The sequence below is a fragment of the Argopecten irradians genome, chromosome 3, assembly GCF_041381155.1.
Source record: "Argopecten irradians isolate NY chromosome 3, Ai_NY, whole genome shotgun sequence".
NCBI lineage: Eukaryota > Metazoa > Mollusca > Bivalvia > Pectinida > Pectinidae > Argopecten > Argopecten irradians.
Genome location: NC_091136.1, coordinates 660,771 through 681,916, shown reverse-complemented (window position 1 = coordinate 681,916; position 21,146 = coordinate 660,771). Strand labels below are relative to the sequence as shown.

Here is a 21,146-nt window from a genome sequence, read left to right as displayed (position 1 = left end):
ACCCGGAGAAAAACCACCAACCAGCTGTCAGTACCTGGCAACTGCCCCACATGGGTTCGAACTCGCGACCCAGAGGCTTGTGGTAATATGTCGAGACATCTTAACTACTCGGCCACCGCGGCCCCTACGTTTACACGTACATATATATTTGCGTTTTGTCTGTAAGATCTGATGATATAAATTATCCATTCATGGAGCAAAATATTCCTAATGCAATCAAATCACAGTGTACATAAGGTTTACATAGGACATCATAAAGATTTTATGTTTGTAAGATAATTCATAGAACGTATATGTTTATAGGATATCTTGTGAAATGTAAGATATTTTCTTTATCTTTATGATTTCTTTTGTCATTTGGTTGTAATTTTGATAGTGCAATGCTCCACGAAGAAATGATGATTTGTCGTCCATAGAAATTGGCAATTAAGAGCAGCGCCGAAACATTTCTTGGTCAAAATCTATCAAAAGCATAATACCAAACTATCAAAATGACGTGAATTATAACAATTCTATAACTTGCAATATTTACTCACTTTCGGGCTAACGAGTCTTCAAAGACTATTAGGCCTTAGGTATACAAGGGTGCCGCCTTTTTGACAACGTGTATCACTTTCAAACGCGGGAATTCCCAGAAAACTAATTCCGATAAACGATAAACAACTATGACACAACTGGATAATGTTCAAACATTTATAATCCAAAATCAGCGTAGTTTATAGCACACTGCAAATTGTTCCAAATTCAGTTGTTAACTCACGTGTATCATCCTGTCGCATTCACACTTATATCCGCTAAACTATTCCTGCATATTAGAGGTTTAAAACTAATTGTACTGACGACTATCAAACGAAACTAAGAAAACTATTATTTACGGCTTCACTTTCCATAGATGTGTGGCCTCGTTTTGTCATTAATCCCTCTAAAAGAGGCGATGTATTCACCATTATATCGACAAACATACCTGTAATTAAAGCGAGATTCTTAAATCTATATAAACCCAATCTGATAAAAATCACATCCCATAAGGGGCATGTTCGGATGACCAGTATACCACGTGTACTTCAGATCAAATCATTTTCTACACATTGCTACATAAATTAAAAACGCTATTTCGATCCAGTATACATATACAATTAGCTTTGTTGTGCTTTTTGGACGAGATGACTATACGTACACGAAAACAATTCTGACAGTTTTTTCAAACTATTTCGTCCCTTGAAATTCACTGTCAAGATTCTGCAGGCAGCAATTTGATTGGCCATTTCTAAAGGTCACCTGGACATGACCCCTAATGGGATTTTCTCAGATCCTCTTATCAAACGTGGTGATAATAAGGATATGTATTTTAATCAGATGTAAATAAACCTTAATCATTACACACATATAGTATGAATACTGGAAATACTTACACCTACCAACATTCTTCCGATACACTCTATTTCTTATTTAATAATAAACGTTATGTTTAATAATTGTTCTGCATCCCATGTGAAACAGAAAGAGCAGGATACAAATATTTATCATATTATACCTATAACAAATATCAAAGACAAACCCACTGAATCTATTTTGACTAATTTCACAATTTTGTAAGTCTTTATAATCTTTAAAAGTAGCCTCAGATATTAGTGCCTGAAAACATCTTTATCTCTGGCTTCAACGATCGCTATTTCCGGAACTCGTACAGTCGCAGTTTGACCATTTTGGTATTGCATCTAAGTCTACTTTTAAAAATGGCGTCAGGCAAGCTATCGTCGCTAAATAGAAAGAAACGTCTTCTGATCAACTCGTACAAACCATAATAAACAATGATAATATACTGTATTTGATAAGCGCTTTTATTTTTACTTTAGAAGCATGCCCCGGAAAAAGAAAAACGTGTATAATGCCTATTCCCAAGATGCTATTAACAAGGCACTGGAGGAATATACAAGTAGTTCATTAACATTAAGAAAGGCGGCTGAAAAGTATGGCGTCCCCCGATCCACATTGTCGGATAGAGCTCTTGGACGGCACATTGGCAAAGCTGGAAAACCAGCGGTGATTCCTGCAGAATTGGAGAAAGGGCTGGTTAATGATGCCTTGTTGGCATCAGAGAGGGGTCTAGGGCTAAGCAAACACCAATTAATGGTTAGAGCTGCCCAAGTTTGCAAGAGATATAAGATTACTACGCCGTTCAAGAACGGTGTTCCGGGCCGCGAGTGGTTTCGCGGGTTGAAGAATCGACATCCAGAAATAGGATTGCGAAAACCGGCAAAACTATCCTCTTCGCGACGAAAGTTAGACGCTCCTTCGGTCGATGGATATTTTAGTAAACTTGGAGAACTATATGGCAAACACAATATCACTGACCCGTGTACCGTGTGGAACATGGACGAAAAGGGCGTTTCACTTGAACATAAACCAAGTTCCGTTATCGCACGTAAAGGCACGCGTCAGGTACATGGGAAAGTCAGCACAAACAGAGAAAATATAACTATTGTAGCGGCTGTCAACGCAGCTGGAGGTAGAATACCTCCTCTTATAATTGTGAAAGGCAAAACAAGTAGGTCTCTACTTGCATATGGAACGGATGAAGGTCCAGATGGAGCGGCTTATACATTTCAAAGCAATGCCTGGATGGAGGACGTTCTAGGTGTTTTATGGTTCGAGAACGTCTTCCTTCCCAACTGCGGAGAACAACGTCCCCAAGTCCTTATCATGGACCAACACAAAAGCCACGAGCCAGTTGGCCTTTTGAAAAAGGCTAAGGATAACAATATCATTATCTTAACCTTACCATCACACAGCAGCCATGTGTTGCAACCGTTAGATAAAGGTGTATTTGGCCCCCTGGAAAGGCAGTACAATACTGTTTGTACGGAATACACTAGCGAGTCTGGCCATGTTGTTACTAAATGTGTATGGCCAAAATTGTTTAAATGTGCGTGGGAGAAGAGCCTTGTTCGGGAAAACATCCTCAGTGGCTTCAGAACAACAGGGATATGGCCTTTCTGCAGGGAAGCCATACCTGTAACTGCATTTGCACCGTCGTCTGATCAGTCTGTGAACGTGCTCTCTGTTAATACCTCATGCTCTCTTCCATCCGCAACCGCCACCTCCACGATTCCGTCTCCGTCCGCCACCTCAACCATTCTGTCTCCGTCCGCCACCTCAACCATTCTGTCTCCGTCCGCCACCTCAACGGTTCTGTCTCCGTCCGCCACCTCCACGATTCCATCTCCGTCCGCCACCTCAACGATTCCGTCTCCGTCCGCCACCTCAATGATTCCATGTCAATCTGCCACCTCGACGATTCCATGTCAATCAGCAACAACATCGCACGACAATCTGTCTGCCATGGCATCAACGTCTCTCGTTGATGATTCTCCTTTTTCTGGGTCAGGTGTTTTACCTCTAGAGCCTTCTTTATCACTCGAGACCCCATTTGATGACAACCCCCTTTTGACGTTAGCCGATGCCTCTCTCTTTGGGTGATCTCATATCATCTGAATCGCCTTCGAAGGGAATATCTGTTATTGATCTTCCTCTTTTTCCTGAATTGCCAGAGGGAGCTTGTGTGAACGTGAATGTATCAAACGGCACTGCATCTTTGTCGGGAAGTCAGAAATATAACTCTGAAACCTGTAGAAATATAATAAGTGAAACAAACGGTGACACAAAGTCGTATACTGACCAGCGATGAAGTTATTCGGGAAAAGGAAAGGAAAGAGGAACTAAAGATGAAGAAAAAACAACAAACAGAGGAAAGGAAACGGAAGCGAGAAGCAAAGCAACAGGCAGAGATTCTGCAGAAACTTATCTTAAAACTAGCTCAGACCGAGTGATTGCATAGACGATCAATTACAATAATTATGTAATTTTAATTAGAGTGATAGACGATGTTTCTTATTTCGTAATTCGTGATAAGTTTTCCTTTTTCTGAATTACAACACTTATAGATATTTTTTCTATATATATTTAATACTTACCCATTATTATGACATGATACTGATGGCATAAGGTTTGTTCCCAGTTGATGCTGGTCTATGTAGGCCTATAGCATATGAATATACTTTGAGTTATGAATCACTTTAATAAAAGATATCTTATCTTACAGGTGTATCTTATCTTTAAAATTTGAAACACAAAGAAATTACAGACATTAGGGAATATGGCGATACTTAGTCCGCTAAAGCTGCCTATGCCATTAGGCTTTATATTCTATATTCGACAAAAAAAAAAAAAGCCTAATACTATACTGTAAACCAACTTTTATTCGCGTGCGATTTTCTTTCGCGAATTTAGCAGATTTAGCGGACTAGACGATACTATGTTGAACCGTTCTGTATCGGCTAATTATAATATTATTCTATAGATTACTTTGGAAAAATTAAGAACATTAAACACTACCTCACATCCCCGACCTGTAAGTGAATACTTAGTTACGATAATTTACCTTATTATCATCCTGATCATCCTGTAGCACAAATAAATAAAAACATGTAGATAAATATCAACGCGCTCGTAGGACTTCATGTTAAATGAATTCCATGCGCATTTCGCAGCCGTCGCCATCACCTGCTATCGTTGGTTGCACAAATCGGCCTTACATTTGTAGGCCTACCTAACAAACTTGTATCCAATATTTCACACGCATTGGTTATATATCTAAGAAAAATCATAGATGGGCTTAAACTAATGACTTAGCGTAAATTTATTAGCCATTATACATACAAAGAAAACCGATTAAAAATGATTGACCGAAATATTACTCAATTTGACCGAAATAACACACAAGTTGACCGAAATTACACGTATGAAGATTAATCACTTTATAACGACAATTACGAGAGTTATCTCCCATGAAACAGCATTTTGAACGAGTTTAAACAATCACCGACAGAGGCCGTTTCAGTGATAGTTCTTGCCGGAAGCATATTGTAGATAAATATAGACAGAGATCGTCGCAAGGAATAAGGTGTCCGAAATATTACCCATGTACTCTAGTAACCATTTTGAACTACTTTCGGTAAAAAAATGGCGGCGCCCATGGTAACACGCTTCAACGTAATCAGTTGGCTATGAGAGGTATTTATTCCTCGACTGCATCTATATCTACTGTACATGGGTTATAGATGTTGGTTTCTTCGATTTTGTATATAAATTACAACTAGGATTTTGATTAATTGCCTCATTTTTGATAATGATTCAGTCGCTCGCTTTTGGGCGGTGTACGGTCAAACAGCAGGCCTTGATTCAAAAGTCCCAGTGAAAAAAGTTCCGTTATTTGGAGTCATCAATGTAAAATAATTACACACAATGGTACTACTTTTATTAAAATTCAAGAAACATATTACGACTTTGTTGTTTATTCATTTTTCAACAGTTTACGTTCAATATTTCAAAGTTATACTAAATGTCTAGAATTGAGTTTTATCTAGCGGTAGAATGATAATTAAGCATATTGGAGGGGATCCAGTGAACAAGTTAATCAAATTAATCACAGTCTCTTAAAGAATTTACCCTAGGAGTAATGGTAGAGAAAATATGCTATAAAACGTTTTTTCATTACGTATCCCTACTTTGAAAATAGTGTCCGATAGTTGTAATGTCTTAAAATTCCTTGTGGTAATTTAACGAAGATGAATTATTGTAAAATAAGAAAAAAAAAATGTTAAATCCTAAATGCAATTGATCTTCTGAACCATCAATTGCAACATATATAGATAACCTTTTTGATTTAAGGAGAGGCCGGTATGTTTTTTTGGTTTTTTTTTGTGTTTTTTTGTGTGTGTGTTTTTTCTTACACAAGTCCGTTCTGCCACGCGTCCCGCTCTTGAAAGTTACTGTACGTCGCTATATTGTTCAATTTAACGACTAACGACTTTTATTTTCGTCTCATTCCCCCTTTCTTTGACTTATTTAAATGATGAAAATGGTTCCATAATGTTAATTTCTGGGAAAATGTTAAACGTGATTGCAATGTACATATGTACATGTATATACTCTTTAACATCATAAACGTTTACGTATTTCAAGATTATGCTCTTTTTCGCAATTTTTAAAATTCGCTACATTTCGTTTTTCAATATCATTTTCCGTGTCTCTTATATATTAGCAAGTTTACTACAAAGTATTTTGTCTTATTTTGAGTACCGTGTACGCATAAATTCCAGATACATGATCTGTTCTCGGACTATCGGACCTTTGGACTAATGGGCCTTAGGACTAACTGGCCTTCGGACTATTGGGCCGTAGGGATATGAGAGACAGGTATATTTCTAGATTTAATATGACTTAGTCACACAAAGTTAAAACTAAACACGAAGTGGTAATCAATTAGCGTCTTTATGATACTTTAATGCTAGGAATGCGGTACATATGGCTACTTCAAACAGCGATATCGGACTCAAAATGTGTTTTTAATGGACATCATCAATTTTGTTAAAAGTGAATGTCTTGTAACATGTAATTGTTTTATCTTTACGTATTCTTAAAATGATGATTAAGGATATCATTCAAAAGGTTATGCATATTCTATGAACTTCTTTAAAACCATGATTACAAACTAATGAAATTAGCGGTATATTAATAGCTGCAGTATAAGTAAATTTGTTTGTACATGTATGATTATAATACATGTAGCTGATAAGTAAAATCAGAAGAGGAGTTTGTAATAATTACGGTAATGTATCCTTGATTGTATATATATTTCACGTGTGTATATATAAACATTGTATTTATATCTCATTTTCTGTATCTCTTATTCGAGGAATAAAAGTTTTAACTATGGAGAAATATTTTTTTAATGATATATTAATTGGACTGATAATGCCACGCTACCGGAATCACAGATGAAGCATGTAAACAAATTAGATCGATCGTCTATATCGTTTTCATATGAAAAAAAATGTATCTTATCTGGTCTTCAAGTTGGAACAGTCACCACACAAATAAATGGATATTTTGGTACAAATGTGTTTTAAGATGCTCCATCGCCGAGAGAGAATAAACGATACTCATCATTTGAAAAAAAATGGTGTTTACTCATGTAAATGTATGTCTTATTAACACAAATATATGTAAAATAGTATATTTTGCTAAATGGTGCATGCGCGATCAGTACTTTATTTCATATAGGACATAGTGCTATGGACTTTTTTGGAAAGTAATTAATTATTTTTGACATGTTTTATTTTGAAGTAAAATAAGAAGCTCAAACTTTTCAATGACGGTAATGGTGTAAAGTAAGTAACTTTTGAAACTGAAAAAAGGCCTGATTCGTCTGCTCCTGTTTTTTTAATACTATAGAAAAAAATACCATTGGTCAGCGGTTTTGATGGTTTAAATAACGCACGAACTGAGGTACAATTTGTGAACATTCTTCAAAGAAGAATAATGTATTAAGTCATATATTCCATTCATAAAAGGTTACCGTTGGATAAATTTTCTAAAACATTTCATAGTTTCTTGTTCGAGCATTCATGTTCATTCCAATAAATATATCTCATACGTCTTGTAAAATACAACTCTAGATAGTAAAAATCAGGGAGTTTGTTTTAAGTTCTTCTTTGTGGTACATGTACATATAGAGCTTTGAAGCAGACAAAAATAACGCTGTATGTTTCACAAGGGAGGTAACCCTCTATGATATAGTCCTACAGGTAGTGGTAATTTGGCCATTGTCCGGCGGATCACAAAATACATCATTTTCATGTGTATTCATACAGTTAGGTCCGAGCCTATGTTCGAAGAAGTGGGCGAGGTGTTCCGATTGGCGCCCTTACACATTCTTTAAATTTGCCATAAAGTGTTGCAGCCACTGTTCGGATTGTATTTTTTTAAATTAATAAAAGTGTAGTAAAAATACTGGACGTCACAATTACCTATAAAACGTGTACACGTGAAAATAATAGGTTCGAAGAAATGTCCTCCCTCAGAATCATTCCTAAGAGAAACTTTCTTTCCGAACTATCCTCATGTAGCGCGACGCATTCTCGAAGACACAGCGAGAGGCAGAATTTTGAAAACTCCAAGAGGAATTGTCACCAAGTTTTTATCGTAAACAAAAACTTGTGGGTCGCGCGCACATTTACTATAATTTGATACCTCAAAATATTGAACTTACGGGCTATGTGGTGGGGAGTGAATTTGGATGTTTTAAATACTCGCTCTGTGGACTTATACCAGCACGTTTTGCTATTATTAGACCAGGACGGAAAACTGATAAACACAAACACCTGGTGCACTAACGTGTATAAAACTAGTGTTGGACGTCAGACACGTGGATACGAATTCGTAGCTCGACAAACAAAAATTATACTAATTTGTTTGGTTGTTTTTTACCACACCACACATTTTTGTGGGGTGGGGGGAACATGGCGGTCATTGAATGGCGTTTTTATTTCAATTCCAGGGATATCTTGGTTTCCCTAGTATTTCGGCTCTCTTTTATTCAGGGGGTCGTATGGGAGCTGGGGGGACATGGGGGTGGTGTAAGGGGGCCATTGCATGGTCCTTTTTTTGCGCCCCCCGCCCCCCATTTTCGTATGATTAGTAAAATGTTCTAGAAAATTGCTCATTTTGAAAAGAAATTACGGGTCCTCCTGCATCTTTTTTGTTCTTCATTGTAGAAAATATTTTCACTTGCCACGACGGACGGTCTGTTCCTAAATACGTTTCTACGCACGTAATGTATTTATAACCTTTAATAATGAAAATTCAGTATGACACACGAACTAGACTTAAAATGTCCTCATCAAAGGGATTATAACTATTCAAAAAAAAATGCTTCTTTAAAAATAATTTTTGTTTATATGTCTTAGAAGACAAATCAATCATTATTATTTCTGAGTTACACATACAATGTGCGCTCGCGTATGGATGTGGGAATCCGGTATGTTCAGTAGGAGCTGGGTTTTGTTTTGAACTTGTTCTAATTTCACCATCACTTTTTATAAAGTTGCAGCTACTTAGAAGTATTTTTAATTATAAAAGTAAAAAAGTTTCTTTTAACGTGTACACGTGAAATAATAGGCTCGAAGAGAGGGGGGGCCCGAAGTATTCCAATCTCTTCCGAACATCGTCGCGACAATCTCGAAGACACACGATGAGTTTGTGAAACCAAGAGAAATGTCAACAATTTTTCGTAAAACAAAACATGTGGTCGCGCACATTACAATATTTTTGATACACACAATATTGAATTACGGCAATGTTGTGAATTAGATGTTTAAATACTCGCATCTGTGGACATATACCATGCACGTTTGCTCATATTAGCCAGAAGGAAAACGTAAACAAACACCTGGATCACTACGTGTAAAACGTGTGGTGACGTCAGTCACGTGATACAATTCGGAGCTCCGACAAAACAAAAAGGTACTGAACATGGCGGTGATTGAAGGCGATTTTATTCAATACCAGGAATTTGATCCCTAGATTTCGGCTCTCTTATCAGGGGCGTAGGGAGCAGGGGGGGGGAGGGGGGACCAATTGCATGTCTTTTTTGCCCCCCCCCCCCCATTTTCGTTGATTGAAATGTTCTAAAATTGCACATTTGAAAAGAAAAAAGGGTCCTCCTGCACATTTTTGTACTTCATTGTAGAAAATTTTCCACTGCGCGACGCGTTTCCTAAAACGTTCACGCACGTAATGTTTAAACCTTTAATAATGAAAATTCAATACACACGAACTAGACTTAAAATGTCCATCAAGGGAGATATATACTATTCAAAAAATGCTTCTTAAAAATAATTTTTGTTTATATGTCTTAGCAAGACAATCAATTCATTATTATTTTGAGTTACACAACAAATGTGCCGATGGTGTGAATCCGGTATGTTCAGAACGAGCTGGGTTGTATAATGGTGAGACGACACTCATTATTAATTATCATTTCTAAATGCAGGTAACTTTAAATCGAAAAATTATCGTGTTAAGAACGCTTAAAAAAATCATCAAAATACAAAATCGTATTATTTTTTCTCTGGGGAGAGACCCCTGGACCCCCCCCCCCCCCAAAAAAAAAAAAAAAAATCGCGCCTACGGCGCTCGCGAATTCAACAAAATGCACCGTAAAACTCATCACAGCCATTCAAAAGGTAAATTTTTTCCCGGGGGAGACCACCGCACCCCCGAACACCAAAATTTCACGCCTTCGGCGCAATCAAATTCAACAAAAATGCATCGTAAAACTCATTGCTGCCAGTCTAAATCGTACAATTTTTCCCGGGGATAACGGGATACCCCGGACCCCCAAAACTCGCACGCTAATTCGCGTATTGATTAATTTCCTGTTAGCGACGCCACTGTCTAAATATGTGTACAAGGATTATATGTATGAAAAAAGTATACCAAGATCAAGTATCTCCTCTGGGTGTGGGTGTGGGCGCGCGAAGGGGGGGGGGGGGGTTACGAAATATTGAGGACCTTTGCCACCCCCCTACCCCCCCCCCCCCCCCCCCCCCCCCCCCCCCCCCCATTACATTTCATCTTCCTACGCCACTGCTTATAGACTGACATATGGTTTTGGGATACATGTCCATGTTCAAAAATCAAATGTTAAAACGACATATCGTTTCAGTAAAAATTACAAGAAATAAAACTGTTTAAGCATTATTCTCATAATCGTTTGGGTTTATGAAGTCATATGGAGTCATATGGACAATCAAAATTCTTCATAGACGCTCGCTTTAATATGATTTCAATACCTCAGTGAGATCCTCATTTTCTTGCTTTTATTTATTTTAACTATAAAACAAAGGACCAGATATGGTAATGGCTCTTTTTGGCCCCTAAATCTACTAAATTTCAAATTAAGTATTTAGAAATTACATTGCTGCGTTTGAAATATTGAATACGCCCCTGGTAAAAACTTAAATTATGCAAATTTGAAAATTTGGTCAATTTTGGCATATTTTTTGATAGTTTTTCTATTAAAAGCAATAGAGCAACAACCTAGAACAAACTCTTTTTTAAGGGAATTAGCAGACACAAAGAATACATCATTTAGAGAAATATAATGTTTGTTCTAGAATGCGCTCTATGTTAACTAGATGAAAAACTGCATAAAAAAGGCCATTTTTGATGAAATTTTCACATTTTGCATAATTCATGTATAATAAAAATGGTTGTCATGGCAACTAGAACTGCTATATAACCTAATAGCACTATCTAATATGTCAGCAATATTTGAAATGCAAGATTAAAATCTTAAAATAACAGACTTTGAAAAATAGCTGATTTGGGGGCCACAAAAACCCTTACCATACCTAGTCCTTTACATATGGCACAACAATATTTGAGTTTGAACAATGATTGTGACGCTCCTAAAATTTACCGCGAAAACGTTCTTCTTGTAAAACGTCATAATACTTGATGTGGAAATATGTCTTAACCGTCTAACCAATATTAATGAGTTTATCATGTTGAATTACATTATATCAGTAGAGGCCTTGATTTCGATCCTTAGCGGATAAAAGTTATTTAAAATCGCCCGCGCATTTGCAACTAAAGCCTATCAATACAACATAAGTGTATTCATCATGCACAACCCTTCCATTATGCACAACCTTTCGACGATTTTACAGTAAAAAATGTGCGGTGCTATGGCAAATTATTTATTTCCCCTTTTTACAGCCGGCTCCCGTACGTTAAATTATTACGATAAATGAATCAAGCGCCACGACTGACTATTAAGAATATCCCGTGGATATACATCAAGATCGCAGACGTCAATGCTAGCAATATGCATGCCAGTGTTAAATAGACAAGTCAAACATCAAAGCAAAAATCCAACCCAAGCGTGTCATAAATTCTCACGTGTCTCATTGAGAGCCTAAAAGGTGCTAGGACCTGTTAAAATCGGTGTTCAATGTTCCAAAATCTGATGACAGTAGTAATCTGTATCTGTAATCCACGGAACTGAAAGCGATAGGTTGTCCCTGTGCGATCGGAATAAAATTCCCACACACAGGTTTCTCCTGAAGTTTCCATCTATCTTCACAATCAAACTCACATAACCTTATATAACTCGATTCCCCCGTGGCTTCTGATAAATGCAGAAATTATTTTTCATTTCACAGTTTAATGTTTTGTCTAGGTTAATTAACGTATAATTTTCCTCTCGTTGATTTTCAATAAATTAGCATGTTATGTACCGTTTCACTGATATCGAGACATCGTGTTATTTTGTTATTGTGTTACATGTATCTGATCTATTAATAGATCGCTATACAAGGATACGCAATCTGTATTTTGATTAATCAGATTGAAAGATACGCCTCCAGAAGGCTTTTATAAGTTGTGATAACTTGTGCCCAATCCTGTTCCAATATCATTTGCAATAAAATACGTTTAAGCTCAAGAAGCCAGAAGGGCATTCTAATTATATGAATAGATAAAAGTGTGAGAAATAAGTCAGTAGATCTTTTAGAGGCACAAATGAAAGATGATTTACATTGTACAATCAAGTGGATGAGAGAAAACAAACTTAGTCTGAATTTGAACAAAACCCAGTGCATGATGATTGGATCAGCACAGAGGTTATCCAAATGCCGAGAGTTGAATTTAAATATAAATGATTTTCATATTGAATCTGTACATTGTGCAAAACTCCTTGGAGTTTTTGTTGACCGTTGTCTTTCATGGAAAGACCATATTGACTATGTATCAAAGAAAGTCTCAAAAAAGATTGGTGTTCTGAAAAGGCTAAGGCCATTTATGTCAAATGATGTTCTGAAAAAAGTCTACCAAAGTATAGTTTTTCCACAATTTATATATTGCTCTGTTGTTTGGAGTGAGGCCAGTAACAAATCTTATATTCATAAATTGTGCAAGCTACAAAAAAGAGCAGCAAGAGTTTTACTAAATGTTAGAGATATTTTAACACCATCCAAAGTACTTTTTACTCAGTTGAAGTGGCTGCCAATAGAAAACTATTTTATTTTTAGGAAAGCTGTTCTTACTTACAAAATTTTACATGGGGATACTCCTAGTGTCTTCAGTAACATGTTTACCTATATTAAGGATGTTAGTATGAGAAATACAAGATCTTCAATTTCAAATAAGTTTTATATTCCTAATGCTAGAACAAGTTATTTTAAGCGTTCATTTGTTTACACTTGTTCCAATGTACTAAATGGATTGAACAATGATATTAGAAATGCTCCCAGTGTTGCTGTTTTTAAACAAAAATATTTAAAGGATGTATTTTCACAATTTTAGTTTTATACTTTCTACCAATATTTTTAGAAAGCAACCATATTTATATGTTGATATGAATGTATATGCCTTTTTAATTAAGGTGTTGTCTGTATTAAACTGTTGTCTGTGATAACTGTATATATTGATGCAGGGCCATATTGTAAATTAGACTTGTCTAAATATGTAACCCTGGTTAAATAAAAGATTTTATTATTTATTATTATTATTATTAGTGTTATATTGCAATTCCTCTTTTCATGATATTTTAACTATATGTTTTATGCACTTTTGTGGTTTTTCGATTACTCTTTTAAAGTTATTTTTTATCAAATATTACATAGTTAACGTAAAAATTAAATTTTATTCACGATTTTATGGGATGTCTTGGAATAAGATTCACATTTCATATAATTAAGGTTGTCTCCCTTTGCCCACTCGTTACTTTTAACATTCATTTCTTACCAAACACAGAAGTAAGGGAAGTAACTCCTATAGACTTAGGATGGTTACTCAAGTTGCGGTTAGCTTGAGAAACTCTGGCCCTGAGATACTTTTCTGGTGTAGGGCCAGAACTCACTGCTATGTGAAAAAGTGGAATTCGCCGACACCGTTTGGTATCAGGTCAAGTCATCTATACATAACCACCGAGACATACGTGTTGTATATCTGTAATAATGTCTAAGTCTGGTATCAGGGCCAGAGTATTTCGGACTAGGCTGAAGTCTGATAAATGGAGCGTAGTTGAGTTAATAGACACTGGAATTTGAAAGTGTGTGATTTGCATGTAAGATTTATTAAAGGATCACTACCTTTCCGAAACAAAAAAATAAAAGCTTTCTAAAAACAATAATGGCATAAGATTTTTTTTAACGATGGCCTAATTAAGATAAGGTTACAACACCAAACTAATGAAAGCTGTCTTGAGTAATCTGTGAAGACTCATTTCGCTGTTTTACCGTCTGGCGCAATGATAATCACCTATATATAATATTAGGACGACGGCATAAAACATTACACGACTTGCGTTTTGAAAATTACTATTTATTTATCTCAATAAATTGTTTATAAGGTGATTATACGTGACTTTTGCGACTCTACAAAATTAAAAATCTCACATTCCCAATATAAAAATCAAAAGCCGTTTCTGAAATTTGTTTGTTTGTTTGTTTGTTTGATTGATTAATTAACGTCCTATTAACAGCTATGGTCATGTAAGGGCGGCCTCCCATGTATGTGGTGTGTACTGCGAGGTGCGTGTTTTGGGAGACTGTGGTATATTCATGTTATGTGTTCTTGTACAGTAGAACTCTTGCCCATTTTATACTGATATATCACTGCAGCATGTCGCCGAAGACATCAAGCAACACACCCCACCCGTTCACATTATACTGACAACGGGCAAACCAGTCGTCCCACTCCCGTTATGCTGCGCGCTAAGTAAGAGCAGAAGCTGACATTTTTATAGACTTTTAGAAAGGTAGTGGGCCTTTAATAGTAAAACAAAACATCAAAAAGAAAAACACGAAAAGCTGTATTCAAAATCTTGAAATACAATGTATATATATCAACAACAATATTTATCTACATTTGGAAATAGATTTATGAGAATATATTAATTTGTAAATAAATAATCACAGCAAAAAATATATCTATAAATCGGGCCATTAAATCGTTATGGCGATATTAAGTTTTAATAGTACATGGCGATAAATTAATACACTTATCAATATCTTGTTAATATGGAACAAAGAAGCAATTCAAACAATATGGACAAAACATCATCAAATTTTCGAAGCGATCTGCCTGTATGTGAGATGTTTATAGTTAAACACCAATAGATTCCGCATTCGTCCTCCGCTTGCCGAAGGGTTTATTGCGTTCAACTTTATTATAATATTCGTTTCCTTTGTCTTCCTGTATTTTCTATTGTTAATTTAATATCACGTGACCGTGTTTGTTTCATATGTGTGTTGATAAAGGGACAAAGCGTTTCGAAAATTCGACAATCTATTTTGTATATAATTTCCTTGGTCCCATGTTTAATCATATAATCATATAACATATCAATTTGCGACCATTCACACTAATCTTAGAAAGATTTAAAAATACATAAAATCTTATTACACATTTTCAGGTAAAATAAAAACAAAACAATAGACAATATACTGAACATGTTGCAGTAATTTCTAAAGTAACATGATATAAATACTAATGAAGACTTTTGCCAAAAAATTCAAGATGGATATATATCTGAATTTCTGCTTTTCTATCACAAAATCGAGCGTTAATAAATAAGGACAAAGCCAGGGGAATCTATATACGCAATAATGAGAAATAAATACCAAAAGGAATTTTCTGAGAAATAGCAGAAACAAACTTAAGTTGTCGAAATGGCGCCTGGTTTGAAATATTGATTATCCCAAAATGGAGTATGTAGACTTATTATCATATATATAATGGTCTAAACAAGATATTACAGAGAAATATTGACGCTTCACATTGAACATTTTATATATTTCAATTGAAAACAAAAAAAATCCTCCTTTTTCCTATAAAAATCTTCATAATTATGTAAATAATCTTTGATTGTCAAATTTTAAGAAATCCTGATATCTATTATTAACATCACAATTTCAGATTAAAAAAATCCTTCAGCCTTTGAAGAAACCTGTAGTCCATGTTGATTGCCGATTAATCCAAAAAAGCACAACTAGGGTCCAAAGGGGATATTTTATGAAAATTGAGAACTATTAACGGACGGACGGACGGACAGACGAAAGGCGAATTGAATACCCCATCATCATCAGATTGTAAGTTAAAAAAATCGTAGCATACTTAACAACATGTATATTTTATTTACATTTAATTTCATATACCTTTTTTAAATCCTCTAGTGCAATTATAATAGGTTTTAAAGCTTGAGATTCATACTGCCATTTGTATTTATATTGATATGAGCTCTGTCGACTTGCCCCGAGATGGAAGTGGGTGAATTGTCCGTAGGGAGCGCTCCAACCACTAATGCCCATTTACCATTCCAGATCCTAGATATTTATTGGAACATTAAATGACACTTTTTGATAATCAGATAGCAATTTTAAAATGTTCTAAGTTTTGTTTTGCGATTCATATGTATGGATTGATCATTTGTAAACAGTTTTGAATTCGGTCGAGTGGCCTCGGGGTTGGAGTTTGGTAGGAGGGGTATGCATCGCCCCAACTACTCTTGTCCATCTATCACCACGGACCTAAATCATGAGTATCTTAAAACGATACATAGCGAGTCTAATTTTTCAAACGATTACGACTATCGTTTGACAGATTTGTTGATACTATTGGTCTATCAGAGTTGCGTCCCTTCGTTAATGGAGGGGAGGTAACTCTATGTGATCAGAATGGGTATGCTAGTGAAGTCTTATATAGACTGGATTGAAGGGTGCAAAATTATGTACATACATGCATTTGTTATCTGTTTAATACATCATCCTTTTAAATGTGAAACGTTAACAAAAAATTGAATTCAGCAAAATATGAAACATAACAATTTGAAACGATTTTGCGGTACAATGTGCGTTGTCTAGAGAATCTGACAATGGGTATTAACGACAAATGACATAATTGATATTTCCAGTAACTTTATAAAGTATAACGATGGCTTTACGTGGCAAAAATAAAATAAAGTCAATTGTTAATCACAGCAAAACAAAAAAAAATGTGACAATGAATAATGTCAGCAGAACATAACAAAATAGTCAACATCGGATATACAGTCTTACAGTGGATATTTACCGAAAATATGAAAAACATATCTTAAGAAATATTCATAATTCCTTGTGATAGAGTTTCACAGCAAACCAGATATGTTCTCAATACATATCTCAAGGAAAAATGGCAGAATTTGACAATAACTTTTCATTTCACTTCTTCATTACAACAGTACTGTACATTATCAACATTAAATAAAATATATTTGACATTAACTTTTAATTTCACTTAATTCATTACAAGTATAAATCATAAATAACATTAAGTAAAATATCTTTAATCCACCATTTATTTATTTATCTATTTGACAATAAATTTTAATTTCACTTCTTCATTACAACTATAAATCATAAATAACATTAAGTAAAATATCTTCAATCTATCATTTATTTATTTATTTATTTGATAATAGCTTTTAATTTCACTTCTTCATTACAAGTATAAATTATAAATAACATTAAGTAAAATATCTTTTATCCATCATTTATTTATTTATTTGACAATATCTTTAATTTCACTTCTTCATTACAACTTTAAATTTTAAATAACTTTAAATTTCATTCATTATAATAAATTGAATAATTATTTGATTTATCATTTGTTTTCTCAAGTGATTTGTTTTAACGACAATTTTTGTTTTAACATGTTTTGCAAAAAATAAAAACGTCAATGGCTCTATATACATACATCCATACACATATATGTCTGTATATACCGTGTAACTGGTTGTTTTCGCGAGTCAAAATTTTCGTGGTTTACCTAAAAACATGTTCTCTATCTGGCTTTAAAGGAATATTATCTATATGATTCAACCGTTTTTTAATTGTCCGACGATTAAGTTTCCGCGATAATTGCACTGTCACGAGAAATCAAGAAAATATCATTCCCATGAAAAATGGCTATACAGTATTCATATAAACATTTCTATACATGTACATTTTTTTTCATCTAAACCATTCCATATCATTTAAAATCAAACTTAAGACATAGCGCGACACAAAGCGTCCACAGACAACATTTAGATTGTATAGAATTCTTTATCTTCAATAGAGAGGTTCATGATGAACCTCATATCTTCTAAGGGACATAATTGCTTAATAGCAAATAGACCCTGAACTTTCTTCCATTTCCTGTATGCTTTTATGATATCTCCTCTGCAAAATACGATTTGGTCTATTTTAGGCATCGGGAAATACAGACACATCGACTTATTTACAGATCCGATGGGATTCATACAGTTTTTACAAAGAAGCTCTGCTACGCCGTGTTCCATGTCTCTGTCCTCAAACGCGGGACGTCCGCGCGGACCGGAACTTAATGTATTCCTTAGACCACTGGCAACAATCGTGTGGTGAACTTTAATTTTGCGAAAGTCCGATGACAGACATATCAGATTTCTACAATGGTTACATTTCACTTCGTAGATTGGGTTATTCGCCAGCTTCTCTCGTTCAGTTGCCTTAGCCGTGTCGCGCATTTGTTTGTCTTTCTCTTGCTCCAGGCGTTGTCTCTGGCGGAAACCGTGAGGGTCCCTTTCCATTTCCTGTTGAATCCTCTCAACAGCTTTAGTCGCCATGCCCTCTCTTTCCTCGTTGACCTGCTCTTTCTGGGCAGCTTTTCCGGTTACAGATGCTATGAGAACGAAATGGCTGTCATCTCTTCTTATACGTCCTGAAAACATGATTCATTTTTAATCTGCGTGTAAAACTGAAGACATTATGCGTGAATTCGAAAACCAACACGAAATTTCTATGAATGTTTGTAAATAATAATAAAAAAAAAACCAATAACGTTATAATATTACATGTTATATATAGTAACACGGATATGTATATCCGATGTATGGTGTCGGTTGGCATAACGAGGTACACATTTGACCTTCGACAAGACAGCCAGAGACTCCCATTTTATCTCTTCATAAAGCCAATCAGGCGCTATATCAATTTAATCGTTTATTTCGAATACTTTCAACATCAATAAGGCCTAGATATATCTTGAACAAATATACAATGAGTACAAAAGTGAGGTGAGGCAAGTCTAGAGTAAGGAATAAGAAAGTCAGTCAGTTAGGAAAATGAGAAAAGAAAAGATAATAAAGTTAGTTGCATTTTATGATCATGAAATAATAGGGGCAGCAGGCACAAATCCAACATTCAACCTGCAGGGCCACTTTAACATAACGTGAAGAATTGTATATTCCAGAGGGATAATAGAGTTTCTAAATCATATTTTTAAATGGAGTGCGTACCTCTCGTTTGAACTCTCTGAATCTCGTTGGTCACGTGATCGTATAAGATGACGAGATTACATCTGGGGATATCCAATCCTTCCTCCAAGACGGACGTACCGATTACCACCTTATGGTCGCCGTTTCTGAATGCTTTCAAGATGGTGTCCTGTTCTATTTTGGTTATACCTGTTGTCAAATGAAAACCACAAAATGAACAAACAAATATGAATTCAATAATTCGAACAGAAAACGCAAACCTTTTTGAACTGTGGCAAACCGAAGTCTAAAACACAGATTAGCTTTCATTTTCAAATGAGTGTCATAGCGTGGTAAGAATAGCATTTCGACAACACTTCAAACGCTTCAAATGCTTCAAACGGTAGAAGGTCGGTAGAAGGCTGCAAAAGTCCGGAAGTATCAAGTAAACACAAAGAAAAAAAGAAACTCTCAAAAGACATTCTGTCATCATTAAACAAACAAATATATAACTTAATAGCAAAAATGTGAATTTGTTAAAGATTTTTTTCCACAATTCAAAATTCATTGTTGGACTCTTTTTTCTATGAAATCATTACATCGTTCTCTCAGCCAATCTGAAGCGAAGTTAGAAACAGTGCCATTGTTTCTTTTATGGGCTGATAAAGTAAATTCTGAAGCCAATGGAAATGCTCGTTACAAGCAAAATTGAATAACCGTACATTGAGATATTTTGGTGGTGGTCATATTATGGCTTTTTGGCGTTTGGTATGAAAGCGCCAGAATTAAATACACCAAAATTTAACTTCATTAACTTTGCACATCAACACACTAATTATTACTTATGTGAACACATACTCGCAGGTAAATTTCTCACGTTACTTAAACATATCATCATTTGAGGTAAATGCACATGTGTGTTCTGTCAACCGTAACATCACCGTTACACATGCGTGTCTTTCTTTTTGTGGAAATATGTACATGACATAGTACATGTATATATAATGTGTGATTATTAATCACTTCAATTGAAAGCCAATATTTCGAAGGGTTATCTTTATAAAAACGCCAAAATTTCCCGATGCCAAAATATCCCAATTTACGGTATATAGTAGAAAATTTATGTTATAACTCTAAAAATCCAGATAAGATACCAGATAAGATGATAAATGAAGAAAACATCCTTACCACCACACCCCACTTTAGCGTGTGCTCCTACGAAGCGTACGGCGTTCAGGTGCTTAAGTTCGTCACTCTCATTCATCCACATCTCAAGACAGGTGGCCAGGTCTATGGTCTTCACGTAAACAATGGCTCGAGAATCAGGGTCGTTACGGAACTGGGTGGTAAGTTGGTTCTGGACGTGGTGAAGCTTGGGATTGTCCTGACTATTATTCGTTCCCATCAGTTGTCGATTCTCTGAAGTAAAGTGTGGTTTCACAACGATAAAATTGTTATTATACTATGATTATTCTCTGAAGCCATGCCCCAGGATCATGAAACAGTCTTTGACTTACGTTTTTGCTCAGCCAATCAAAAATGACGTAACGTTTTGTAACGTCACAAGAGATTGGCTAAGCCTAAATTTACGAATGTTTTAAACTTAAGATTGTTTTATGATCATGGTGCCTGATTATGCAAAGAAACATTTTATTACAATATTGTAAATTTCCTCTAACCATAGTTGAATCAACAGATGACCTGACTGTTTTAGATACTATTACGTCAAATTTCGCGAAAAAAGTAAATGTTTTGGGCATTCACCTATATAAAATATATCAAGAAATATATTTAAATACTGTTGATAGATTGGAAGTACTTATCAAAATACTGTTAACAAAATGGCAGTATTTAACATTTTCTAAGAATTTTTACCCAGGAAAAGACTCATGCATTTCGTGGTCTGCTGCAACAGCTGTCGCTTCAAAGAACATTTCATCTGTTTCATCTTCTAGATAGCGCAGTGCATCAACAGTACGAGCGT

General features: G+C 35.3%; 1 protein-coding gene across 1 annotated transcript; it reads right to left on the bottom strand.

Moving 5' to 3' along the window:
- Positions 1-14,760: 14,760 nt before the first annotated feature.
- On the bottom strand, positions 14,761-20,695 carry LOC138317234 (antiviral innate immune response receptor RIG-I-like). Its single transcript, XM_069258786.1, has 3 exons — positions 20,351-20,695; positions 19,205-19,372; positions 14,761-18,627 (listed from the first exon to the last, which is right to left on the bottom strand). The coding sequence occupies exons 1-3, from the start codon at positions 20,565-20,567 to the stop codon at positions 17,975-17,977; spliced, it is 1,038 nt and encodes a 345-aa protein (XP_069114887.1). The 5' UTR covers positions 20,568-20,695; the 3' UTR covers positions 14,761-17,974.
- Positions 20,696-21,146: the final 451 nt, after the last annotated feature.

What these genes read in the sequence shown, in the direction of transcription:
- LOC138317234 (XM_069258786.1), bottom strand. Translation starts at nt 20,567, where the DNA reads ATGGGAACGAATAATAGTCAGGACAATCCCAAGCTTCACCACGTCCAG. An exon ending in CGCTAAAGTGGGGTGTGGTG is followed by an intron (nt 19,373 to 20,350) that starts GTAAGGATGTTT and finishes ATTTGACAACAG; the next exon opens with GTATAACCAAAATAGAACAG. An exon ending in TCAGAGAGTTCAAACGAGAG is followed by an intron (nt 18,628 to 19,204) that starts GTACGCACTCCA and finishes TCATGTTTTCAG; the next exon opens with GACGTATAAGAAGAGATGAC.